The 25,931-nt window shown below is 40.3% G+C and overlaps 1 protein-coding gene across 2 annotated transcripts in view; it reads right to left on the reverse strand.

Moving 5' to 3' along the window:
* The window catches only part of LOC120457838 (retrovirus-related Gag polyprotein from transposon gypsy), a 442,838-nt gene that overhangs the window by 303,453 nt on the left and 113,454 nt on the right, over nucleotides 1-25,931 (reverse strand). For both annotated transcript variants that reach the window (XM_044006845.1, XM_044006846.1), the window contains 3 exons: nucleotides 8,413-8,707; nucleotides 8,220-8,352; nucleotides 7,977-8,165 (listed from right to left, as the gene is read on the reverse strand). In XM_044006845.1, coding sequence (XP_043862780.1) covers nucleotides 7,977-8,165; nucleotides 8,220-8,352; nucleotides 8,413-8,707 — 617 coding nt within the window. The remainder of the gene's footprint in view (nucleotides 1-7,976; nucleotides 8,166-8,219; nucleotides 8,353-8,412; nucleotides 8,708-25,931) is intronic.

Raw genomic sequence — 25,931 nt, forward strand, 5'->3', positions numbered from 1 at the left:
AAAATACAAGATAAAATCAATGGCTTAATAGACAATAATAATAAACAATCTATTATCAACTCAAAATTGTTCAATGAAATAGAATCTCTTTCTGATGAATTTAAAAATATGTTTATCGATCAAGATTGCTTAAGACTGTTAACATGTGACCTACAAAATTTAATCGACACTATCACATTGGCAAAAATTGATGTCTTCAACACAAAAATTTTCAACACAGAAGATATAAAAAAATTTTAAATCACGAATAAAAGCCTGTAATTACTGAAGATTTAATGGACATCTCAGTATTTAAAATTGTACTACATAAAGAACTCCTTATTATTTATATAAAATACCCTGTAATAACAAACAGATGCGAAATTTACTATATATCGGAATATATAAAATCCAATAATTCAGAACAATTTTTAGATAATATAACAACTTTAAATCCATTCATTAAAATTAATAATACCAAGATATCACTTTCCTATATATTATTAATTTTAGTCATTATATATTTAATTTTTTTTAAATTATTAAATATATTCATGTTATATTTGTAACCAAAAAACATCGGCCAGATATAGAAAATTCTTTTAATCAAAAAGAATTCTTACAGAATTAAGAGATCACCTAAATAAAATTCGAAATGAATCGGGACTCTCCATATTCGAAGGATGAGAGTTATTCAACCCATGATTCAGGGGCCCTTGCCCAAATTATAAAACATTTTTCGAAATCCAATCTGAACGATTGACTTTCCTTTGTTCTCAAAGTTGCACTTCGCCGGCCTGCAACTGTTTATATAAACATATCGGAATCTTCCACCAAGTCGTGAGAGCCAAGTCGCTGCTAGTCCACAGCTTGGCTACTTAGATAAACAAACTATCGTAACGTAAACTCAGCCTTCTCTTGGTGACCAAGAACTTATTGTGCTTCAATCTGCAATCTGCATTGGTCAACAAATTTAAATTTTTACAATGCAGTGAAGCAATTTCATCACCAAGCTTTTAATTTAAACACAGATCAAAGTTTTAGAAGTTTTAAGAAAAGCTCCTGGCCGAGGTTTGGAGGAAAAGAATTGTTCCAAAGATTAAACTTATAAATCTATAAAAGATAAAACTCTGTTATATGATGTATACAAAATAAAAATTATATATATTTTTTAATAATCACCGCAGTATAAAATATAACTTTCATGCTTAATCTCAACTTTCTAGCTTTTATAGTTCCTGAGATCTCGACGTTCATACGGACAGACAGACGGACGGACAGACGGACATGGCCAGATCGACTCTTTCCTCTTTTTTATTACGGTACCTGTGTTGATTGTCACCTCGAAAGTTGGATGATATGGATCTTCTTATTGACTAAGAGGTGCTACTGTAGTCAGAAACACTTTCAGGACTTATAACAAAGCATAGATGCAATAATCGACCAAGAGAATTTCTTATATAATTAAGCCGTTAATAAAGTCATGCTGTGCTACAGGCAGAAGAATATTCGATTGTTCTTCTGTGGACCACGTAGTGCTGGGTATATTAAAGTCACCTAGAAGTCACCTTGGTCCCTATCGAACAGTCTATTTGAAACGGATTGGATAGCGGACAAATGGTTTATGTATTTTGGAAATTCAGAAGACGGCGGAATGTAAGAGCTCGTAATATAAACATTGCTATCAGAAAAAGACAGCTTTACGTATAAGAATTCTAAGTTACGGAACTCGTCAAAAAGTACCTCTGACGTGAGGGTAGACCTAACACCAATTAGGACTCCACCTCCCCGCCTGGAGGAACGATCATGCTTCTATACTGTGTACATACCTGGGAAAATTTCAGAGTTAAGTATCTCCGGTTTTAAGCAAGTCTCTGTAAACACAATAATATGGTATGCAAAGGAAAGGCTATCTGAATACAAATTAGTTAGCTTACTATACAAGCCTCTTATATTTTGATACCAGATAGTGTAGAAGAGGAGGATGGATATTTTTATTCTTAGCTTCGAACTATTTCACCACCATACTATCCGGCCAAAAATCACCAGAACATATGGTCAAAAATAGCTCATAGGGACAAATAGGGACAGTTATCTTGAAAGATGATATGTTTAGTGTTAAATATTTCCACTTTTATGTTGTCGGCTTTTATTTTATCTTGTATACAATACATCAGATGATGTTTGATCAGGGGAAAGCTGAGAAACGAAAATTTGTTTCTTCAGTGGAACCACCGAGAGGGGTTTGGGCACTTCATGTTGAATTTCTGAAGTGCCAACTTGTGCCGGTAGTCCGGACTCAATATTCCTTTGTGGTGGTAAACTATTCGGGTCAGGTGGAATCACCGGTTGAGAAACCAGTGCCGACAAAACGGATTCTGTAGCAATCCCAGGCTGGGCTCCCTCCACAACTGATTGATCGGATTTCTCCGAATCTTTTTTAGCTGCCGATCCTAGCAGCATTTGAAGGTTTTCTGCGATCGTCAACTGATTAGCTGGGGACTCCTGTTAATCACTTGTCGGAGGTTGCGGGGCCTTCCCTTAGGCAGCTTAAGGCTACTACTGCTGATCAGTCCTTTCCAGCCACCTTTAGTTTGGCTCATAAACAGTTTCCTAGGCAAGTATCACAACAGTATTTTAGATTTGGGCCCATAGCTGTGGGAGAGCGGGTACACAGTGCAGTTTAAGTACAAAAACAACACCAAGCAGCACTACGGACAACGCACGAAAGAGAGAGTAAACAAAACACAAAGACAGTAAAAAAACAAATTGAATTAATTTATTTAAATAATGCACAAATCATAAGAGTTTCACTCGCGAAGCGAACGTAACCTTAACTAGTACAGAGTACGAAATTGAATTATTCAAGAAAAACCGCCGCTGAATTTGGCAAAAACAAAAATAAATTCGGAGCGCAGAAAAAAAACACCACCGTTCGCTTTGAAGCTAGAAGATGACACAAATATCAGCCATTTTTTAAGGGAACAATTATTGTATAAGCTATAATATTTTCTGATTTAACCAGACGATAGACTCTACAAAAAAATTGGTGGGCTGAACACACAATCGCTGCGTTCTTGAGTCAACCAAAATTTTGTCAATCAAAAGTTGTAAATTTGCTAAAAGATCGTTACTAACTATTGCAATTGTAACGTCATCGATGATGAAATTCCACATGCAATAGCGTTGAAAGTCTAAATTGAGTGTTTTAACCAGCTTGGCTTGGTTGGCTGCAATAAAAAACCCATTGCTTGGCCAACCATTCCCTTTAACCAGTAATCGAGGTAACAGTATTACCACGAAGTCAGAATTTATCATGAAACGATTTATTGATTTTTAATCCGAATCTATAGCCACATTGGTTTTTATTAATTTTTTTTTTTGCTGTGCGTTATTAGATTTAACCTAATATGTAACACTAGGGGTTATCAATGCTTCATTGTCCAAATCTAATTTCTCCCAAATCAATAAATTTACATTATCCTCCGAGCTATGGGTTATGAAATGGAAGTTATATGTCGTCAATAATACAGGCGGAAGAAGCAATAGATCATATCTGCTTGCGGAGTTAGGTCGTTTGAAACGAGAGATGTTTCGTTTTGAAAGCGACTTAACTCCGCCAACAAGAAAAGGCCGAAGATATGTCGCCCTTAATTCGCCGAAGATATGTCGATTCAAGCGTTATAGCTCCACGCGGAGGAAAAAAGGGAATCTAGAATCGTTAAAATGTATGTAAGAGGCAGATGGAAGCGTTTCCAACCATATAAGTTACACATTCTTGATCAGGATCAATAGCCGAGTCGATCTGGCCATTACCGTCTGTCTGTCCGTCCGTATGAACGTCGAGATCTCAAGACCTGTAAAAGCTGGAAGTTTGAGATTAGGCATACAGATTCTTGAGACATAGACACAGCGCACCTTTGTTGACCCACGTTGCCACGATAACTCTAACGCCCACAAACCGCCCAAAAGTGCTTCGCGTACACTTTTAAAAAATGTTTTGATAATTTTTCAGCAGTTTTGTAAATTTCTATCGATGTGCAGAACAACGTTTTGCCACACACACAAATTGCCAAAGCTGCCACGCCCACAATTTGCAGAAATATTTGCCCAAAATTGCTAGCACACTTTTTAAAAGCAGTTTTATATTTTGTATCATTTTGGGTAGTCTTGTAAATGTTTCCCGATTTGGCAAAAATCTTTTTTCCACGCCCACTCTAAAGCCCACAAACCGATAAACCGCTGTCAGTGTGCTCCATTGCTAATCCACTAGCTATTTAACAGGTATCAGATAGTTGGAGAACTTGACTATGGCGTTCTCTCTTGTTTCATTTTTTTGTTAGTCATGTATATTTCTACCCATTTACAAAAGCTTGCCGGTAAATATGAGTGATTCAATCCAACATGCCATGTCTGAAGGGATGCACTTGTGCTCTGCACCAATTCATATTAGAAAAGGAAGGAATTAGAAAGGAATCACGATATTAAATAATGTATTAAATTCCAGTTAAGGTCTGTATAAGTGATTTCAAGGACAAAGCCTTACTAATTGGTTGAAACAAAACACAAAAGCAAAACTTTGCCATTAATTTGAGTGGTTATTAGTAATGAAATTATTTCTGTTGACCAAAAAGGGATTAAATTTATGAAGTACCCTAAATGGTATTTGTAGAGCGAGTTCAGATTGAGTATGACAAGTACACGCATACAAGAACACATGCTATTTGAGGAATATTTATACCGCATGAAAGATATTAATCCGCGTGGAATTGCTGAAGATTTCGCTCTTATCCAATATGTGATGGACGGAATTTCTAAACTCTCGTTAAACCAATCCCTGCTTTATGGAATAAAAACAAGAGAGAACGCTATAGTCGAGCTCCCCGACTATCTGATACCCGTTACTCAGCTAGTGGAAGTGCGATGGAGAGTCTTCAACACTGACAGTTTTTGGCGGTTTGTGGGCGTTAGAGTGGGCGTGGCAAAAAGTTTTTTTTGCAAATCGATAGAAATTTACAAAACTAATACAAAAATGAAAAAATATCAAATCATTTTTTAAAAATTTGGGCGTTGCAGCTTTGGGTGGTTTTGGGCGTGGCAAAAAGTTTTTAGGCAAATCAATAGAAATTTACATGACCAATACAAAAATGAAAAAATATCAAAACATTTTTCAAAAGTTTGGGCGTGGTATTTTTGGGCGGTTTGTTGACGTTAGAGTGGGCGTGGCCACATGAATCGACAAACTTGCGCTGCGTCTATGTCTCTGAAGTCTGTGTGCTTAATCTAGCTTTCTAGCTTTAGTTGTTCCTGAGATCTCAGCGTTCATACGGAGGGACAGACAGACGGACAGACAGACTGACGGACAGACGCACATGGCCAGATCGACTATTTATCCTGTTCAAGAATATACTTTATATGGTCGAAAACGCTTCCTTTTGCCTGTTACAGGGTTACTCTACGAGTAACGATACGAGAAGACTTCTACAATGAGCTTGTTTACCGATGTTGGGGCGGTGCACTGTCTATCTAGCAGAATTTGTTAAAAATCGCAGTGGGTACAGGGCAATCAACTTGAACATGTTTATTGTTCCGTTTGATTGTAGGGACATTCGAATGGTCATTAGCGAGGATTTATGTTTGCAAGCAGATATACATTTCGGTCAAATTGGATTACTTGTACGTGTTCGTAATATTCGTTTGAAAAACGTTTTCGAAAACCATATTCCATATAACTTGTTGAAAACTAACACAGTAACTGATTATTACCCATATTCGAAGTCTACAAACACTGAAATAAAAGTTATTTTAAAGGACGAATCGACAATTTTCTCGCTTTTTCGCATATTTTCTTTTGCTTTAAGAAATGTAATCGACGAAAAAATAATATATTTTATATTAACTGCTGTACACCGTGTATTTTACTCAATATTAAAGGTGGCATGCGCAAGGGCATGCTGTACTTCGTGTATTTTAGGCAATACTAAAAGTGGCATGCACGAGGGCTGCTTACATTCATTGCATTAGGAAGACGTTCCATTGCATACTTACCACATGGATTTTTTATAAACAGTAAATACTCGCCTTTATTTATTTATTTACAAAAATATAAAGGCCTTACCCAACAAAGACAACAACGACCGCAAACAAAGTCATTACAAAGCTACGAGAACAAAGTAATGTATTTGGCAGCCCAACTTGTATGATATCGGACCGCTGATCAGCTCTTACCTCTCAAGATTTTCTACAATACTGCGACGACGAATATATAAAGGTAGCCCAATCAACAACGAGTCTCCCACTAAATACTATAAATATTCCAGTCCTCTCCAAACTCCGTGTAGATGACCCTAGCATATAGACACGTTGATCAAGTTCAGCAGGCTATTAATTCGACTCTCTCAAGAATCATCAACGCCACCTTTTGAGTTCAGAATAGGAGAAAAAAGAAGAGTTTTGTGAATTGATTAACGGGGAGTCGATGGTCCTATTTCAGCTAAAACTAAAATATTAAATCTTCAATCTGAATACAAGAAGACGTACAACTTGCGAAGAAAACTGGCAATGCTTTACAATATGGGCGATATCGTACCAATAAAAATAAATCTAGTTGGAAGAGGTCTCAAGCTTTTGGGTCCATACGAAATAACGACAGTAAATAATAACAACGCCTACGATGTTCAAAAACTCGGTAAATCAGAGGGTTCAACAATTTCTTCAATCTTCGCTGAATATCATTAGCCTTGTCCCACACACAATGACAGCGACAATATATACGTCAAGTATGACTCTCACTTCACAGATGGTGAGATCAACTTATGAAGAGTGTATGAGCGGGTTCGGAAATCTTTCAACAATGGAGACGAGTGACATATAAAAAGAGATGGCTCAAAAAGAGACAACAAATGTTTTAAATGCAACCAACTACGAAACAAGACTCAATGAAAGGTTGAAATGGTTGCCAACAAGAAAAAAAGAACAATCCTAGAGTTTTAGTACATTGCGTTCTAAAAATACCGTTCAACGGATTTTTGAATACAGATCTTTGTTTTCTATGTTGAAACATTTATTTGATCCTCGTTAAAAACAAACCTGACATGAGGTGAAAAATGTTTGACATGAATCGAAGAAAGTCCACAGTCCAGTTCAAATAGATGGCATAGATCTCAAAATACATTTCCACGTCATAGCCGATGAAGACATAAAATTATAGGGGATTTTAGGTAGAACTCTACTACCAACCGAATTTCTATTAAGATCGTCTGGGGTTCAATATGGAGAACAGGACCAAAGTTTAACTATAAAATTTGCTAAATAATATCCAAAGCTTGTGCATGGTATCTATAGAGCAAATAGAAAGCAAACTTAAAGTAGAGTTGTATGAAAAGTACTTCACAGTACGCTTCACCAATCGTACTTGTAAATGTTTTAGTTAACATAATTATTTGATACTTGCAAACAGAAAACACTACCAAATGAATTTTTTATTAATAAGCGCTTTATTCATAACTTTTTTGGTGAATGACTTGTTGATGGGTAATCATTTTGGCCTTAAAAAAACAAAAAGTTCTCCTTTGTTTGGTTCGTTAGTTGTTATTAAGCAGCCGTTATTAGACGCAGAAAACTTGAACATCCGCCAAAAGGTGCTATTTCACTTTGTGATTAGCAGTTATTGCACATTTAAAACAATATAGCTTGCGGACGATATAGCGCTTGCGAGAACTCTTAGTCCAGTTCCCCGACTATCAGATTCCTGTTACATAGCTAGTGGAAGTGCAGACGAGAAGATCCAACATATTTCTGGTATATCGTTACCAGAAATATCACTTTCAGGAGCATAGCGACCTATTTACGCCGACATCTCCGTCTAGTAAATTACTACTAGTAAATACCGAAATCCTTAACTATTAAGTTGAGAAACCAAACTATGACATGTTCTTGACTGCATTTTTCCACTTATCGAACGACTATTGTATTTAAAAATTCCAAGTACTACTTACTTCATATCGACCATGGGAAATAACCGAAATTCTTCTCTGTGATATCGTCACATGTTTAATATGTCTAAATTGGTAGTTTTCGGACTCCTGAATATTAGCCAAAAATAAGAAACTGCTACCATCTGAAGAAAATACCGGGTGGGGAAAGATATCCAACCATTCATCTTCTGGAGCACGTTCAGAGTGAACCTTAAAAAAAATTTCAACTTGTTTAATGGTTTTATTTAAGAAATCAGAACTTACTTCCAAGCAATTCCAGTCATTCACTTTAGAACACAATGAAATCACACTGTAATTTTGGGATCGTCCCATATACACTACCGATACTTGGCAATTGGTATCAGATATCCAACCTGCTGATGTGAGGTAGTAGTCTCTAGTATACAAATCAAGAAATATGTAATCCATATAAATTCTTAGTTATTAAAAGTCTTACTGTCCATCAAAAGAGGCAGGAGGTTTAATGTTAAATTTTTGAATGTGGCTCAGATTAGTTATGTCAACAGCCCACAACTTCACCTCTGGATTAGTAGTTCCTGGAGTTGGAAATCTAACCATTTTTGTTTCAGGAAAAATACTTCCAGAGAACATCCCGCTTCCAGAGAATAAAGCTCCAGACGATAACCACGGGTACGTCATCATTCCAACATTGGTGTCATTAAATAGTGCATACATAAAATGTGTTCCATCAGAAGATGGCCAAATCGCCTCTGGAGATTCAAAAATTTCTTCTAAAACGATAAAGGAAGTGTTGTAGGTTATCTTTAAAATCTTTAAAAGTTTCGTTATCTTAAAAAATTTATTTTGTGATTGAAGCGGAAAGAAACGATAATTATTTTAATAATCGTTAATGTTTCGATTTTTTAAAAAGATGTGTTTAGGAGAAGAACAGAAGGAAGAGTTTCTCACCCTATAGGGTTGATATTTTTTTCTATCATGATCACAAGCAGCCAGATCCTCACTTGGTATCCTGATTCGTTACCAAAAACGCGTCATATGCAAGCGCTCTAAGATCAGGTCTAGAGCCCCCAGCCTCCAATGCGCCATGTTCACAAGCCAAATATGTGGACTTCAATTCGGTACAAGACAAAAAGTCAATGGAGCAACAACAAAACAATTTCGAAGCAATGATACTTGCCTTGCAGCAGTGCATGGCGGAGTTTATGGCGTTTATGCGGACAACCATGCAAGATCTAATGCGCTATCAAAACATGTTGATACAACTGCTTGTATCAAAACAATCAAAATAATCATCTTCATGGCCTCGCTAAGAATCTCGCTGTGGAACACCAGTGGCGTTTCACAGCACAAACCTGAGCTAGCTCAATTCCTACTCGAAAAGCACATCGACGTAATGCTACTTTCGGAAACACACCTCACAAGCAAAAATAACTTCAACATAAGAGGATATATTTTCTACGGATATATTTTCTACGGTGCCGTCTCAAGCACCACTGTCATATTGAGACTGCCAAAAACTATCTACAAGCAACATCATTAAAAATTCATTTGGATAATGGTAACCAGCTTAATTTAGCCGCTGTTTACTGCCCACCTCGTTTCACTCCATCTGAAGACCAATTTATGGAATTCTTCAACTCACTTGGAGAACATTTTATAGCAGCTGGGGACTATAATGCCAAGGACACACACTGGGGGTCTCGACTCGTGAATCCAAAAGGAAAACAGCTCTACAACGCCATTATAAAAGCAAACAACAAGCTCGACCACGCTTCTCCTGGCACACCTACATACTGGCCTACTGACCCCAAAAAACTACCTGATCTAATTGATTTCGCAGTCATCAAAAACATTCCCCGTAATTTGATAGGTACCTCTCAGACCTATCATCTGACCACTCGCCCCTCCTAATAAATTTGCTCCGACACCCAGAACCAGCAAACCTCTCTTATAAGTTGACTTCAGAAAAAACCAACTGGCTCAAATACAAACAAGAGAGAACGCTATAGTCGAGTTCCCCGACTATCTGATACCCGTTACTCAGCTAGTGGAAGGGAGAAGGAGAGTCTTAAACACAGTTTTTGGCGGTTTGTAGGCGTTATAGTGGGCGTGGCAGAAAGTTTTTTGGCAAATCGATAGAAATTTACAAGACTAATACAAAAATGAAAAAATATCAAAACATTTTTCAAAAGTGTGGGCGTAGCAGCTTTGGGCGGTTTGTGGACGTTAGAGTGGGCGTGGCAACATGAATCGACAAACTTGCGCTGCGTCTATGTTTTTGGAGTCTGTATGCTTAATCTCAACTTTCTAGCTTTTGTAGTTCCTGAGATCACAGCGTTCATACGGACTGACAGACAAACGGACATGGCCAGATCGACTCGGCTATTGGTCCTGATCAAGAATATATGTACTTTATATGGTCGGAAACGCTTCCTTCTGCCTGTTACATACTTTTCAACGAATCTAGTATACCCTTTTACTGTACGAGTAAAACGGCGAGAATGGCAGTCCTCCAGATCACCGTCGGCAAAACAAAAGTTAAAAGACGCCACACGCAAACTTACAAAAGCTTGAAAGCAAGAAGAAGAGCTTGCCCAACGTACTTATATTGAAAAATTATCTACATCCAGTACAAAAAACTCACTGTGGAAAGCTCACCCAACTCTTGGCTCACCCACAGTACCAGTGGTCCCTATTAGAAACCACACAGGTGGTTGGGCCCGTAGCGAAAAAAATAGAGCCAGCACATTTGCCACTCATCTACAAAAAGTATTCCAACCGAATTCTGCAACAAACACGTTTGAAATTCCGCCCGCAACAGACGACTCCCAGCATCATCATGCCCCAGTTGTGTTTCGCTCAAACGAAATCTCAAAAATCATCAAAGAACAACTGAACCCAAAAAAAAATGCAGGGTGCGACCTCATTACCCCTAAGATGATTATCGAGCTGCCTTACTGTGTCGTCTGCAGCATTACCCAGCCCTTCAACGCCATCAACAAACTTGGCTACATGATACCAAAGCCGGGAAAAGATCACTCACCCATAAGCCTTCTATCCTGCTTATCGAAACTTTTCGAAAAATGCCTACTGTCTCTGACTATTACTCCATTCCTGAACACGCACAACACAATACCAGCACACTAATTTGGCTTTCGTGAAAAACACGGAACTATTGAGCAAGTTAACCGCATAACATCAGAAATACGAAACGCATTAGAAAAACGGGAATACTGCTCTGCGATATTTCTAGATGTTTCGCAGGCATTCGACAGAGTTTGGCTGGACGGTCTGATGTACAAAATCAAAACAACGCTTCCAAACAACACTCATAAACTGCTAGAATCGTACCTCTACAACAGGAAGTTTGTAGTGAGGTGCAACACTGCGATATCCGATGTCCCACAAGGCAGCGTACTAGGCCCAACACTATACGTCCTATTCACAGTAGACATTCCTACAAGCAGCAATCTGGCAGTTTCAACATTTGCGGATGACACAGCTATTCTCAGCCGCTCCAGATGCCCAATCAAAGCATCCTCTCAGCTAGCCATCTACCTGGTCGACGTGGAAAAGTGGCTATCCGACTGGCGTATTAAGGTAAACGAACAAAAATGCAAGCAAGTAACTTTCACCCTTAACAGGCAAGATCGTCCACCGTTCACGTTGAACAACGTCGCACTTTCAACAGCAAACGAAGTGACGTATCTGGGAGTACACCTCGATAGAAGTTTAACTTGGCGCCGACACATCGAAGCCAAGAGAACTCACTTAAAACTGAAGGCCAACAGCCTTCATTGGCTTATCAACTCCCGCTCACCACTCAGTTTGGACTTCAAGGTGCTGCTCTACAACTCAGTGCTAAAACTAATCTGGACGGCTGCCAGCTATGGGGAAATGCCAGCAACAGCAACATCGATATCGTTCAGAGAGCCCAGACGAAGATATTGAGAACAATCACAGGGGCACCGTGGTATGTTCGAAACGCCAGCATTCACAAAGATCTAAACGTGCCACCTGTAAAAGACGAAATTGCAGAAAAAAAGGAAAAGTACCTTAACAATTTATCAACGCATCCTGACCAGCTCGCGAGGAGTCTAACAAGGGTAAGCAGCCGATCACGCCTACGTCGAAACGACGCGCCAACCCAGCAGTAACTTTTTTTTAGGGCCGCTTTTATAATACAGTTCAAGAAATGTACTGGTAATTAGTATTTACACTTAAGATTTGTTAACCTGTTGTTAGTTTTCGGTACAGAAAAGATACAACAAATAAAAGCTCCAAACTGGAAAAAAGAAAATGATCACAAGCCTCGTCGATCTGGCCATATCCGTCTGTAAGCTTGAAAATTCAGATTAGGCATGCAGATTGTAGTGTGCCCCATTTTCATATCATTGTCCCGACCACACCTTTTAATTTTTATACCCGTTACTCGTAGAGATTCGTTGATAAGTATGTATCAGGCAGAAGGAAGCGTTCTCGACCATATAAAGTATATATATTCTTGATCAGTATCAATAGCCGAGTCGATATGATCATGTCCGTCTGCCTGTCCGTCCGTATGAACGCTGAGTTCTCAGGAACTACAAAGGCTAGAAGGTTGAGACTAAGCATAAAGACTCTACAGGCAATCATGTTGCCACGCCCGCTCTAACGCCTACAAACCGCCCAAAACTGCCACGCCTACACTTTTGAAAAATGTTTTGATATTTTTTTCATTTTTGTATTTGTCTTGTAAATTTCTATCGATTTTCCAAAAAACTTTTTTTTTTTTTTACACGCCCACAAACCGCCAAAAACTGCCACGCCCACATTTTTGAAAAATATTTCGATATTTCTTCATTTTTGTATTAGTCTTGTAAATTTATATCTATTTGTATCCTTCGCGGCCGTCAGTCGGGTGATGGACAAGGGGACTAACGTTTGTTTCAAGCTTGCTAGATTAACGCGCCGTAAATGTCCGTACACCCGGAAGTGCGACTATACTGTCCACGCGAGGGCGCTGGAAACAGGTCCCCTGGCAAGGTTATGTCCCTGCCAGAGGATGCTGGCAAATGGTAGTCGGGCGTCCCGGGCCGGACTAAGGTGTCATTCGACCCGTGCCGAGAGTCAGCCTGACTGAGGGCCCGGGTCACAAAATAGCTCAGTCTCAAACGAAGAGCTCAGGGTACCTGGCGACCCCCTGTTCAAAGAAGCCTTACGCGGGTGTCGCGGATCTCCGCACGGGGAGCTAAACTTCGGGTTTAGCTCAGTGACCATAAGGGTCTACAAATCGGACTCCGCCAAGGAGGATCAGGAAGGCAGTGGAGGAGTGATTGAGGGGATCACCTCCGAGATCCAGGCATCGGAAACCGAGGACGGCTACTCGACCGATGCCTCAACCCTCCGCAGCCTTGCGAACATGGGTCAATTGACAGACATGGACACATCGGACGAGGAGGGAGCCTATACAACCGTGGTGGAGAGGCCCACAGCAGATGTCCGTGAGGCTTCTGCAGATAAACCTCCACCACAGTAAGGCAGCTTCCGCTGCTCCTTAACTCCATCTGGCTGAAGATGGAGTCGACATAGTCCTAATCCAGGAACCTTGGATAGTGGGAGGAAAGGTTTCAGGATTAGGGACTAAGGAATATAAGCTTCTTACAGCTCCCAGCGAAGGTAAAATAAGAGCCTGCATTCTAGCCAAAAAGCACCTCAGCATTTTTCTGCTCCATAATTACAGCGATGCAGACAATGCGGCAGCCACCGTGGAGAGTCAGCCATCTCCGTTCCGAGTGCTGTCATCATACATGGCCTACGAAAGGCAAAAACCGCGGTTGAACTGGTTAGGAGACTGCTAGAAGACAGCGAAAAGCAAATCATAGGCCTACTAATAGGCTGTGATGCTAACGCCCACCATACACAATGGGAAAGTACAGACACAAACGACCGCGGTGAGTCTCTTTTTAACTTTATCTTTAGTTCAAATCTCTTTATATGTAATAAAGGTAATGACCCCACCTTTATCATTAAGAACCGAAAAAAAGAAATAGACGTAACTCTCGTCTATAAGCCACTATTAGAGACAGTAACTCACTGGAGGGTGCTAGATAAGCACTCTTTCTCGGATCACAGGTACATAGAAACGACCGTCACAATCAATCCCTCAGAACCAGCAGTTTTCACAAACCCAAGGAAAACAGACTGGCAAAAATACAAAAATATTTTAAGGGAAAAAATCCCAACGGATCCCCCTCCATACCCCCAAACAATCTCTAGTCTAAACGAAGAAAACCTGGTGGTCAGCAGAACTGTCCCCCCTCCGAATAGACTGCAGAACCCTTTTTAACAGGGCCAAGGCAGGAAATGAGGAGGCCCTGTGGACCGCCTACAAGAGAGCCCTTGCAAAATACAAAAAATCCATCAGGAAAGCAAAGCGATCCTCGTGGCATTCCTTCTGCTCAGAAATTGAAAACACAACTGAAGCTGCCAGACTTAGAAAAATACTATCCAAATCGGACACAACCCTAGGCTACCTTAAAAGAGCAGACGGCTCCTGGACCAGCACGAGTGAAGAGTCTCTGGAGATACTTCTAGACATTCACTTCCCAGGAAATAGCCAAAACGCTCTCACCTCCCAACAATCAAACGTCACACTGGCAAGTATCGAATTGTGCATAGACCCAAAGGTCCTCCTTACCATACACAGCTTTAAACCATACAAATCTGCAGGTACAGACAAAATCATACCCGCACAAATCCAGCATGCGGGAAATATAGCCAGAAACTGGCTTCTTGACATTTTTAAACGGTCCCTACTTTCTGGACACCTACCACAATCGTGGCTAGAGTCCGGTATAGTCTTCATCCCCAAAGCTGGGATCCCATCACACACGACCCCCAAGGATTTCAGACCAATCAGTCCGTCATCCTTCCTACTAAAGACCCTTGAAAGAATCATCGACCTGCATCTGAGATCAACTCTCAACCCTAGTCTTATCACAGACACGCAACACGCCTACAAGAAAGGGAAATCTACAGAGACAGCACTACACTCTCTCGTCTCCAATCAATGTCTCAAAAGGAATATGCACTGGTAGCTTTCCTAGACATAGAACGTCGTTTAACAACGTCATCCCAACGGCGATTACCGGAGCCCTGACAGCCCTGTTTTGTCCAGCTGGACCAAAAATAACGAATTAGGAATTAACCCCTCAAAGACCGAGCTGGTTCTCTTCACTAGGAATTATAATATACCAGACTTAGTCCCACCTATCCTCAACAATCAAAGACTTTCCTTCAGTAGCAGCGCAAGGTACCTGGGCGTAATACTGGACGGGAAACTAAACTGGAACTTGAATCTCACAGACAGATACAAAAAGCTTCAATAGCACTCTTCATGTGCAAGAAAGCAATAGGGCTGAAATGGGGCATGGCACCCTATATAGTAAACTGGATATATACGGCCATCGTCAGACCAATACTACTGTACGGGGTCGTGGTATGGTGGCCGGCTCTGAAAAAGAAATCCAGCATAAAAATGCTAGCAAAAATGCAAAGAGCTGCGGCACTCAGCATCAGCAGTGCTTTACGCACCACCCCAAACGAGGCCCTAAATGCCATACTCAACCTCCCAAGCCCAGAACTAGCTGGCATGGAACAGGCTAAAGTGGCGGCAATAAGGCTAAGAGATACCAAACAGTGGAACCCACAAAAAACGGGTCACTCAAGTATCCTAAAAAACATCCCAGAGAGGGACAAGTGGAACTCACGAACACCTGGCTAGGTGTGAAGAGCTAGGCCTACGCATCTCGTTCAGACTCCCCGATCATTGCAGCGTCTTCCAAGCTAGAGTAGCAGCAATAAGGGAGGCCCTAATACACTTGAAAGCACTAAAACCGTAAAGATCACACGTAAACATTTTCAGTGATGGCCAATCAGCTATCAAATCGATTGGCTCAATCTCCAGCCACTCAAAAACAGTATCGAATTGCCGATCATCTTTACATGAGATGACACAACATCGGTACCCGGACACAGGGACATAGAAGGCAACTCTATCGCAGATGAACTAGCTTGAGAAGGCACTACCGCGCCACTTATACAAGAGATGGAGGGCATGAGTATGCTTTTAGCCACTTGTAAACTACTACTTAGGGAAAACCTAAACCATAACAAACAGACAATATGGAAAAACACCACACACTGTCGCCTAACACGCCAAATATGGCCAAAAATAAGCTCAAAAAGAACGTCAAAACTTTTAAGATTGAGCAGAGCAAACCTCAGCACTGCTATAAGAGTCATCACACGGCATTGGTTGATAGGCACCCATGCCAGAAGACTAAATGCCCCGTATAACGATTTCTGTCGTAGCTGTATTGACGAAGAAGTGTAAGAAACGGTAGAGCATCTACTCTGCCACTGCCCAGCACTGCAAGCGAAAAGACTTGCTCAACTAGGAAGCACGTCCGACCTGTCCGACACCGATCCACATCGGATACAAAAATTCACCACCGCCTATGGCTGGGGAAACTGCTAGCTTCACACGAAACTCGACGGGCAAAGGGGAAAAACAGACACGGTATCACAAGGGACCTCTAAGGTCTAAGTGCGTCGATCTCATCCGGTAACCGGTAAAACCTAACCTAACCTATATTAGTTATATTTATATTGTATGGTAAATTTATGTATTTTTTAAGAATTGTATTGTTTGGTGAATGTTTTCAAATGAGTTAATTTGTCTAATTGTTTGTTTCAGGAGTTTCGATCTGTCTTGCTGAAGGGCAGGCCAGTCCAGTAATATATGTTGTAATGCTATGTTGGTGTTGCATGTTGTTCAGATTGGTGGTGGAGTTTGAGTATGTGTCTGTAAGTTAGGTTGGTTGTCCTAGTCTTATTCTTGTAAATTTTATTGAGTCTGCTCGTGAGATGTTTTTCGTCGGGGTGCTGTCGTGGCTGATATTTATACCCGTTACTCGTAGAGTAAAAGGGTATACTAGATTCTTTGAAAAGTATGTAAGAGGCAGAAGGTAGCGTTTCCGACCATATAAAGTATACATATTCTTGATCAGGACCAATAGCCGAGTCGATATGACCATGTCCGTCTGTCTGGCCGTCCGTATGAACGCTGTGATCTCAGGAACTACAAAAGCTAGAAAGTTGAGATTAAGCATACAGACTCCAGAGACATAGACGCAGCGCGTTTGTCGATTCATGTTGCCACTCCCACTCTAACGCCCAAAACTGCCACGCCCACAATTTTGAAAAATGGTTTGATATTTTTTTATTTTTGTATTAGTCTTGTAAATTTCTATCGATTTGCCAAAAACTGTCGGTGTTGAAGACTCTCCTTCGCACTTCCACTAGCTGAGTAACGGGTATCAGATAGTCGGGGAACTCGACTATAGCGTTCTCTCTTGTTTTATAATGGATTGAGGAGTTGTTGAATATTGAATTTTTAATGGTTTGAGTGTTTCATTTGATGTGTTCAAAGATGTATGATGTGTTGAAGTTTTTTTGGGTAATCAGAGGAAAATTATGTGCGTTTTTCGCTGTTTCGTCCGCGAACTCGTTTCCTGGAATTCTGTAGTGTCCCGGGACCAATAGCATCAGGTTTTTATTTCTCTTGTATTTGTTTAGAATATTTCTGAAGAAGGTTGTGAAGTAGTTTTGGCTTTTTATATATTTAATTTTTTTAGAGCTGAAAGGGAATCTGTGTAGATTGCAAATTTTCCTCGTTGTTTGCTGGCGTTGATGCATGCTGTCAGAATGGCTGATATTTCGGCTGTATATATGGAGGAGTATTGTGGGAGTATATGGTGATAAAAAGTATATTTTTTCGTTGTTACGCTATATGAGACTCCGTTAGCTGACTTGGATCCATCTGTGTAAAGAAAGTGTCTGTCTGCTAGTGTATTTTTTATTTCCTTGAACTGTAGTTGGTATATTAATGGCGCCGTTTCTGCTTTCGGTGAGGTGTGTAGTGCGGTGTTAGTGCTTGCATTACTGCACAGCCAGGGTGGGTTCTTTTCTTTCCTGCATTTTATAGGTGATACATAAATATTAAGTTTTTTTATTTGTTCTATTGTGTTGTGTAGTGAAGACGGGAGTTTTGGTATTCTTTTGGAATTATACTTTTTGTTGTAAATTTTTTTAATTGGTGAGAACATGGAGTTGATTATGATTTTGATGTGGTTCTATTTTCTATTGGCAGTATGTTAGCTTCGTGCAAAAGGTTGTTTATTGGGGTGGTGCGAAAGGCATTGAAGGCGATTCTAATATGCTGAGTGGTAAATCGTTCTAGTTTGCTCAGGGTTGATTACGGTTCGTTTCCATAGATGTGTACGCTGTAGTTTATTTTGGACATACTAATTGATTTAACCACATATATTATTATGTTTGTGTTTCAGCAGAATTTTTTGTTGGATAGGCACTTAATGACGTCTAGCCTTTTAGCTAGTTCTAAAGTAAGGTTTTCCATGTGTTTGTTCCATATGTAGTTTTTGGCTATTGTTATTCCGAGTATTTTGAGGGACGTAACATTTTGTAGGGGGGTGTCAATGGCATGCAGTATGAAGTTGCAGGTTCTTTTCCTACAAATGTGCAGGTGCTTGCATTTGTTGGTTGAGAGAGATGCACCAGAGTAGTGTAGAGTGCGAGTAGTGTAGTGTAGTAGAGTGCGTCTCAGTTGAGGATGTTCTGTTTCTTCCCTAGATTGTAAATTATTGTAAAGTCGCCGGCGTAAGCAGTGAAATCCATTTTTTTGTGCGTATCTAGTATTTTGTTTAATTGGGTATATGCTATTGCGAATAATATTACGCATACGGGGGATCCTTGCGGTATTCCGTTGTGTGGTGGTTGAGAGTTTGAGTAGGATTTGTTGGAAAGGACTGTTATTTTTCTATTGGTGAGGAAGTTTATTATATACTTGGCGATCCTTGGGCCTATTTTCCAGGTTATGAGTTCGTCAATGATGCTGTGGATGCCTACTCTGTCAAACGTTTTGGCGAAATCTAGTGAAATGATCGTCGAGCGGCTGTTCATTGATAGGGATGCAGTTATCTGGTAATCTAGCATAGCTAGATTTTCCCTTTCTGAATCCCATTTGCCGGTTATCTAGAAGCTTGCTGTTTGAAGCTAGCCACCATAGCCGTTTTGCTATTATTTTGTCCATGCTATTATTTTATGCATGGATTGAGTGAAATGGAGTTGATGTTGGTTTTGTCCGTGAGACATATATGAGATATATATGAGCTCAAGATGTTATTGAAAAGTTAAAGCCGTCTTTTATTTTTTTTTAGAAGGTTTTAGAAGTTTTATAAGAGATATGTCCTGTTCAATGCTAAGAGCCGTAGGGGATGGGACGTGAGTGTGGGGGATTGGATTGTAGTTCGTTTGTATGAATGTTGTGTGGAAGTTGCTGTCAAGCGACGCTTTAGACCAATGGGTGCAGAGGTTGTTGGCTATTTCATTTTTTGTCCATAATGCTTTGTGTTATGTCATTGGGATCGGTAAGCTGTGGATGTCGTGCCTAGTTTTCAGGCCGCAGAAATGGTTTATTTTAGTTCATATATTTTCGATAGGTGAAATTGGGCTTATTTCGGTTGTGAAGCTTTCCATTGCAGATTTTTTCCTTATTTTTTTTCTCGTTTGAGTTTGGCGTTGGCTTTTTTGTAGGATAATACGTTTGTCATGTTAATGTTTCTGTTAAGGTTTTTCCAGGCTATTTGTTTTTAATTTTTTAATTGTTTGAGGGTTTGATCCCACCATGGAACGTTTCGCTGTCTTCTAGAGTGGTGTGATTGGGGGATGGCTTCATTGGCAGCTTGAATTATTATGCTTGTAATAATAGCGACTCTTTATTAATATTAGAGCTTGGAAGCTTTCCACTAGACAGCTTATCCGCAATCTCCGGTTACTAGTAGGGGTGGTTGTAAGTTATTGTATATATTTCTGAGGTTTTGTATTGTAAAAGATTTGGTGGGTTGGATGTATGATTATGCTATGGTGAACTCAAATTTGGAATGAATTGTTACTGCTGTTGTATCGAAGTCGAAGGCGTTAATTTGTACATTTTGATGTAATGAGTTGAGGATGAGGAAAGCGACTCCTCCAAATCTGTTTCTGGCGGTGTTTTCGTGATAGATAGTGTAGTTGATTGGAATAGGTATATTTTGAGTAGAGTGTATGTGTGCTTCTTGTGTGGATATTATCTTAGGATTGTGTTTTTTTTATAATAATTTGCAATTGGTTGTAGTTGTTTATGTTACTGTTTATGTTCCACTGTATTAGCTTAGGCATTTTTTTTTTTGAATTGTTTTTTAATTAATTTAGGACCTAAGGACAATTTACCTGTTTTAATGTGTAATTGCATAATATTTTTTTTTTACTTTTATTATATACTGTCAACTGCCTAGTTGCCGATTCGATCGCCGACGTGTGAAGACGTGTTTTTATCGAGCTCCGCACAAAATCGGTTGTTATACCCGTTACTTGTAGAGTAAAAGGGTATACTAGATTCGTTGAAAAGTATGTAACAGGCAGAAGGAAGCGTTTCCGACCATATAAATATTCTTGATCAGGATCAATAGCCGAGTCGATCTGGCCATGTCCGTCTGTCCGTCCGCACGAACGCTGAGATCTCAGGAACTACAAAAGTTGAGATTGGGCATACAGACTCCAGGGACATAGACGCAGCGCAAGTTTGTCGATTCATGTTGCCACGCCCACTCTAACGCCACAAACCGCCCAAAACTGCCACGCCCATACTTTTGAAAATTTTTTTATTATTTTGTCATTTTTGTATTGGTGTTATAAATTTCTATCGATTTGCCAAAACACTTTTTGCCACGCCCACTCTAACGCCCACAAACCGCCCAAAACTGCCACGCCCACACTTTTGAAAAATGTTTTGATATTTTTTCATTTTTGTATTAGTCTTGTAAATTTCTATCGATTTGCCAAAACACTTTTTGCCACGCCCACTCTAACGCCCACAAACCGCCAAAAACTGTCAGTGTTGAAGACTCTCCTTCGCACTTTCACTAGCTGAGTAACGGGTATCAGATAGTCGGGGAACTCGACTATAGCGTTCTCTCTTGTTTTGATTGAAGTGAACGACTAATAAAATAAACTAAATAAATAACCCGAAAGCGAAAGAGACGCTCTATACGATGCAAGATCGCTTAAATAGATATAGTGATTCGTTATCTTAAATAATAAAACTATGAGTCAGAACGACACTCGCGCTCAGCACAGCGTGAGCAAGACGAACGCCGGCTTTTAATTCAACGCAACAACGCGTACTTTTCCTACGTCTCACCGACAGCCTCCAATGCAGACATCAATAACCCATAGCCCTAGAAACCTTCTTCTACCAACAAATCAAGAAAGGGCGCGCTCTTGTTCTCCCCCTCTTTTAGCTCCGACACAAGCCCCGCAACCTCCAACAACAACAGAATGAGCTATACCGACAACCCGCTCTATTTCGTCGTCCGCTGCACCCGCTTACGCTCTGACTGAGTCAACGAAAGTAAACCCGCAAGCAACAAACGGTACTGCTGCACTATTAGCAAAACGAAACGAAAACGTAAACAAAAAAGCTGGGTCGACCTGGCAGACTGGAATGGAGCGCTACATTACAATAAAGCGAAAACAAGCCGAATAATACACGCGACAACTCTACCCTGATCGACAATGTAGCCCCCGGAAATACCAACAGATTTGTCTTGCTGGCAGATACCGCTGAGGACGTGCCGCTGGGATCCATTGATATCGAACCGAAGAAAACAAAGCCTCCGCCAATATATATCCACGAGAAGAGAACAAGCGGTTTGGTAAATACTTTGATCGGCCTTATTGGGATAGATAGCTTTCATATAATTCCCCTCGTAAGAGGTACTATCAATGAAATCAAACTTCAAACGAAAACGAAGGACAACTACAGAAAAGTCACAAACTACCTTACCGCACAAAAAATAGTCTTCTACACCTACCAGCTTAAAAGCAGCAAGGGCCTGAAAGTAGTACTGAAGGGTATTGAGTCTGATGTTACGCCCGAATAGATAAGTGAGGCGCTAAAGGAAAAGGGATTTTTCGCCTAAAGCGTGTTCAATATCAAAAACAGAAACAGGCAGCCCCATCAACTCAAGATTGAGCTTGAACCAGAAAACAAGCCTCCTAAAAAAACGAGGTTCATCCAATTTACAAACTCCAGTTCCTTCTGCACCGTAGGATCACAGTAGAAGAGCCGCATAAGCGTAACGCTCCTGTACTGCCAAGAGTATGGCCACACGAGGTCGTATTGCACACTTCGCCTGGTGTGCGTAATCTGTGGAGATCTCCATGACTCCACACACTGCCAAACTAATAAAGAAAATGCAAACGAGAAAAAATGCAATAACTGTGGGGGTAATCACACAGCAAACTACGAGGCTGTAAAATCTACAAAGAGCTGAAAATCCGTCTTCACAAAAGAATGAACACGGCGCGGGCACACCAAGGAACAGCTACGCTGACACCATCAGAAACAAATCCTGATGTACTTTTTTCGAAAGCAACAAGTTTTGCTCCCTGGCCTACACCCAGCACTAACAAGATAACCTTTGCAAACGTTTTAAAATCAGGTATGACGCCTCCAACCCAAAATACCCGAACCCCACATGAAGTGCATACAAAATTAGACACACAACAAAACTATAACCCAGCTACGCAGCAAGAAACAAAAACTGAAGCTATGATGCAAACCTTACAGCAGAGCATGATGGAATTTATGACTTTTATGAGGACCATCATACACGACATGTTGCGTAATCAAAACCTTTTGATACAGATGCTTGTAGCCCAACAATCAAATAAATAATGGCTACCCTACGCATAGCTACGTGGAACGCCAATGGCGTTTCACAGCGCAAACTTGAGCTAGCTCAATTCCTACATGACAAGCATATCGACGTAATGTTTCTTTCGGAAACTCATCTCACTAGCAAATACAATTTTCAAATAAAAGACTATCATTTCTATGGTACAAATCATCCCGACGGAAAAGCACACGGTGGCACCACCATACTCATAAGAAACCGTAGCACCACTTTTACAAAGAATTTGCGGAAAATCATCTTCAGGCCACATTTATCAACATACAGACCTCTATAAGCTGCCTGACCTGATCGTCTTCGCAGCTACGAAAAATATTCCCCGCAGTTTGGTTAAAGCTCAATGTTTGCCGGATTTGTCATCTGATCACTCGCCTGTACTAATTCACCTCCGCCGATAAGCAGAATGCGTGAAACCACCATACAGATTGACTTCTCACAAGACAATCTGGCTCAGGTATACAAAAAATATATAAGCTCACACATTGAGCTAAGCCCAAAACTCAATACTGAATCTAATATAGAGAGCTGCACGTGTGCATTGATCCATCCTTACTGCAGCAGCTCTTACTGCAACACCCAAAATCACAAATACTACAATTAATTCAAAAAAGACCAACGCACAAATCGAGCAACTCGTCCACGTAAAACGACGCCTACGCAGAGAATGGCAATCTTCTAGATCCCCAACTGCAAAACAAAAGCTAAAAATAGCCACACGAAAACTGGCCAACGCTCTGAAACAAGAAGAGGAAGACGATCAGCGCCGATACATAGAGCAACTCACACTAACAGGCCACTCAACTCTTCGCCCACCGACTGAAACCGTTTTGCCAATAAGGAATTCCTCAGGCGACTGGGCCCGTAGTGATGCAGACAGAGCCACTACACTTGCCGCTCACCTACAAAATGTGTTCACGCCAAACCAGGCTACTAGCACGTTCGCGCTACCGTCCTCACCCGTAAACTGCCACCAGCAACACACCCCAATTGTGTTTTGTCCTAAAGAAGTAATTAAAATAATCAAAGACAATCTCAGCCCGAAAAAATCCCCGGCTGCGACATTATAACACCGGAAATGATCATCGAGCTGCCTCACTCTGCAGTTCGCTACATAACCCAGCTCTTTAATGCCATCACCAAACTTGGTTACTTTTCACAACGATGGAAGAGGTCGATTATCATAATGATTTCAAAGCCTGGTAAGGACCACACAGTCCATTCATCTTACAGACCAATAAGTCTACTCTCATGTATTTCGAAAGTATTCGAAAAATGCCTGCTGGTCCGACTTAATCTACATCTGAGAACCCACAACATAATCCCAGCCCCTCAATTTGGATTTCGCAAATGCCACGGAACCATTGAACAGGTGAATAACAACGGAGCCGTTCCCGTCTCCGGCGTAAAAAAATTGTTAGGGCCGTTTAATCATAGAACAGTTGGAAAAATAATATAACTGTTCAGAAAAAAATACTTGTTATAGTTAAGATCTTAGAACTTATTGTTAGTTCTTAAACAAGAAGATTCAATAAATAAAATCAAAGTAATAAAAAAAAAGATATTGTCGCTGTTAAGAAGTGGGTTCTAATAGGGGGCTTAGATGCTGAGGAGATGGTGGAAGTTTTTTTTTCGTTCTGGAGTGATTTGGGTGGGACGGTGCGTGGTTTGGTGATTGACGTGGCTTCTTTTGTTGTTTTTTCGGCGGATATGGTTGAGTATGGAGTAGGTTGGAGGGTGTGTCGTGAGTAGTAGATCTTTAGGGCATTTTTATGGTCGACTTGGGCATGTTTTTTTCCAATGGGCTGTGCTTTTTGTCTGGGATATCGTATTTGCAGTTTACGCAAAATTTAGTTTTGTTGCATATGTCGTCTGTTGCTGTGTGTTGTTCGGCGGAGCAGTTGTTGCATATTTGGTTTGATGAGCAAGCCGTTGTGGGATGTCCAAATCTAAGACAGTTTCGGCATCTGAGTGGAAGAGGAACATATGGGCGTACATTCACTCTCTCGTATCCAATCATCAATGTCTCTGGTAGCATTAGAGATGCAAAGGTGCAAAGGAGTAATGATTACGCCAGTTTCTTAAAGTTCGTTGTTTTAAATTTTTTTAATATTTTTGTCAAGTTTTGTTGTTTTAGGTTATTTACGATTGTTTCGTCGTCGATGTTACGGAGATCATTGGAGTATATAACTCCTTTGGAGAAGTTAAGGGTCTTGTGCTCACTTACTTTTATAGGGAAGTTGTGAAAGTTGGTAATTCTTATGAGTTTTTGTGCTTGTAGGGCTTTAGTTTTGATTAGCATCGATCCTTCCTTTTTGTGCTTGTAGGGTGTCTTTAGTTTTGATTAGCATCGATCCTTCCTTTGTGACCTTGGCTGTATCCACTTTACCTCTGCATGCGTAGTCAATAACTTTTTTTCTATGGAATGGGTTTACGTCTTTGAAGGTTTCATTGTCTGTTTTGTTTATGATGATGAATTTGGGTCCTGTGTCGGATGATTTAAATAATCTATTTATATCGGGGGGCATTTTTGTTGTTGTTTATTGGGTACTAGCCCTATTAGCTTTGTCTCTTTTTTTGTTTCACTTTTTATGTTTTTTGTTTGTCAAAAATGTTGTATAGGGTTGGTGTTGTTGTTGATTTTTAACTGACAAGGCGTTTAGGTCCGCTGTTAATTAGTCACACGTCTTTACTTCTAGTGCACGGAAAAATGACTGACGAGTTACAATTAAATTTATGACTAGATAGACATTTTATTATATGTAGCTTGTTGTAGAGTTTGCGTCCATTTATATTTGTTTTTATGTTTATTCCTGGAATTTTTAAGGAAGTTACGGTAGGAATTTGGATGTTGTTGCAGCCTATCTTGCAAGTACAGGGGTGTATTTTCCATATGTGGAGGTGTTGGCATTTGGATAGGGATAGGGATAGCGATGCCCCTGCGTAGGAGCCCCAATTTGTGTTTTTATTGAAATTTATGCATTCAATTTTATTTCTTTGTGTAGGGAGTGTTGGATAATTTGTTAAAAGCTATGAGGAATAGAATTACGGATATGGGTGAACCTTGGAGGATTGCGTTGAATAGGGGTTATGGGTTTAATGTATCCGGACCGGAAGGTTTTTTTTTTGTTACTCATGA

This window comes from Drosophila santomea, unplaced genomic scaffold, assembly GCF_016746245.2.
Source record: "Drosophila santomea strain STO CAGO 1482 unplaced genomic scaffold, Prin_Dsan_1.1 Segkk83_quiver_pilon_scaf, whole genome shotgun sequence".
NCBI lineage: Eukaryota > Metazoa > Arthropoda > Insecta > Diptera > Drosophilidae > Drosophila > Drosophila santomea.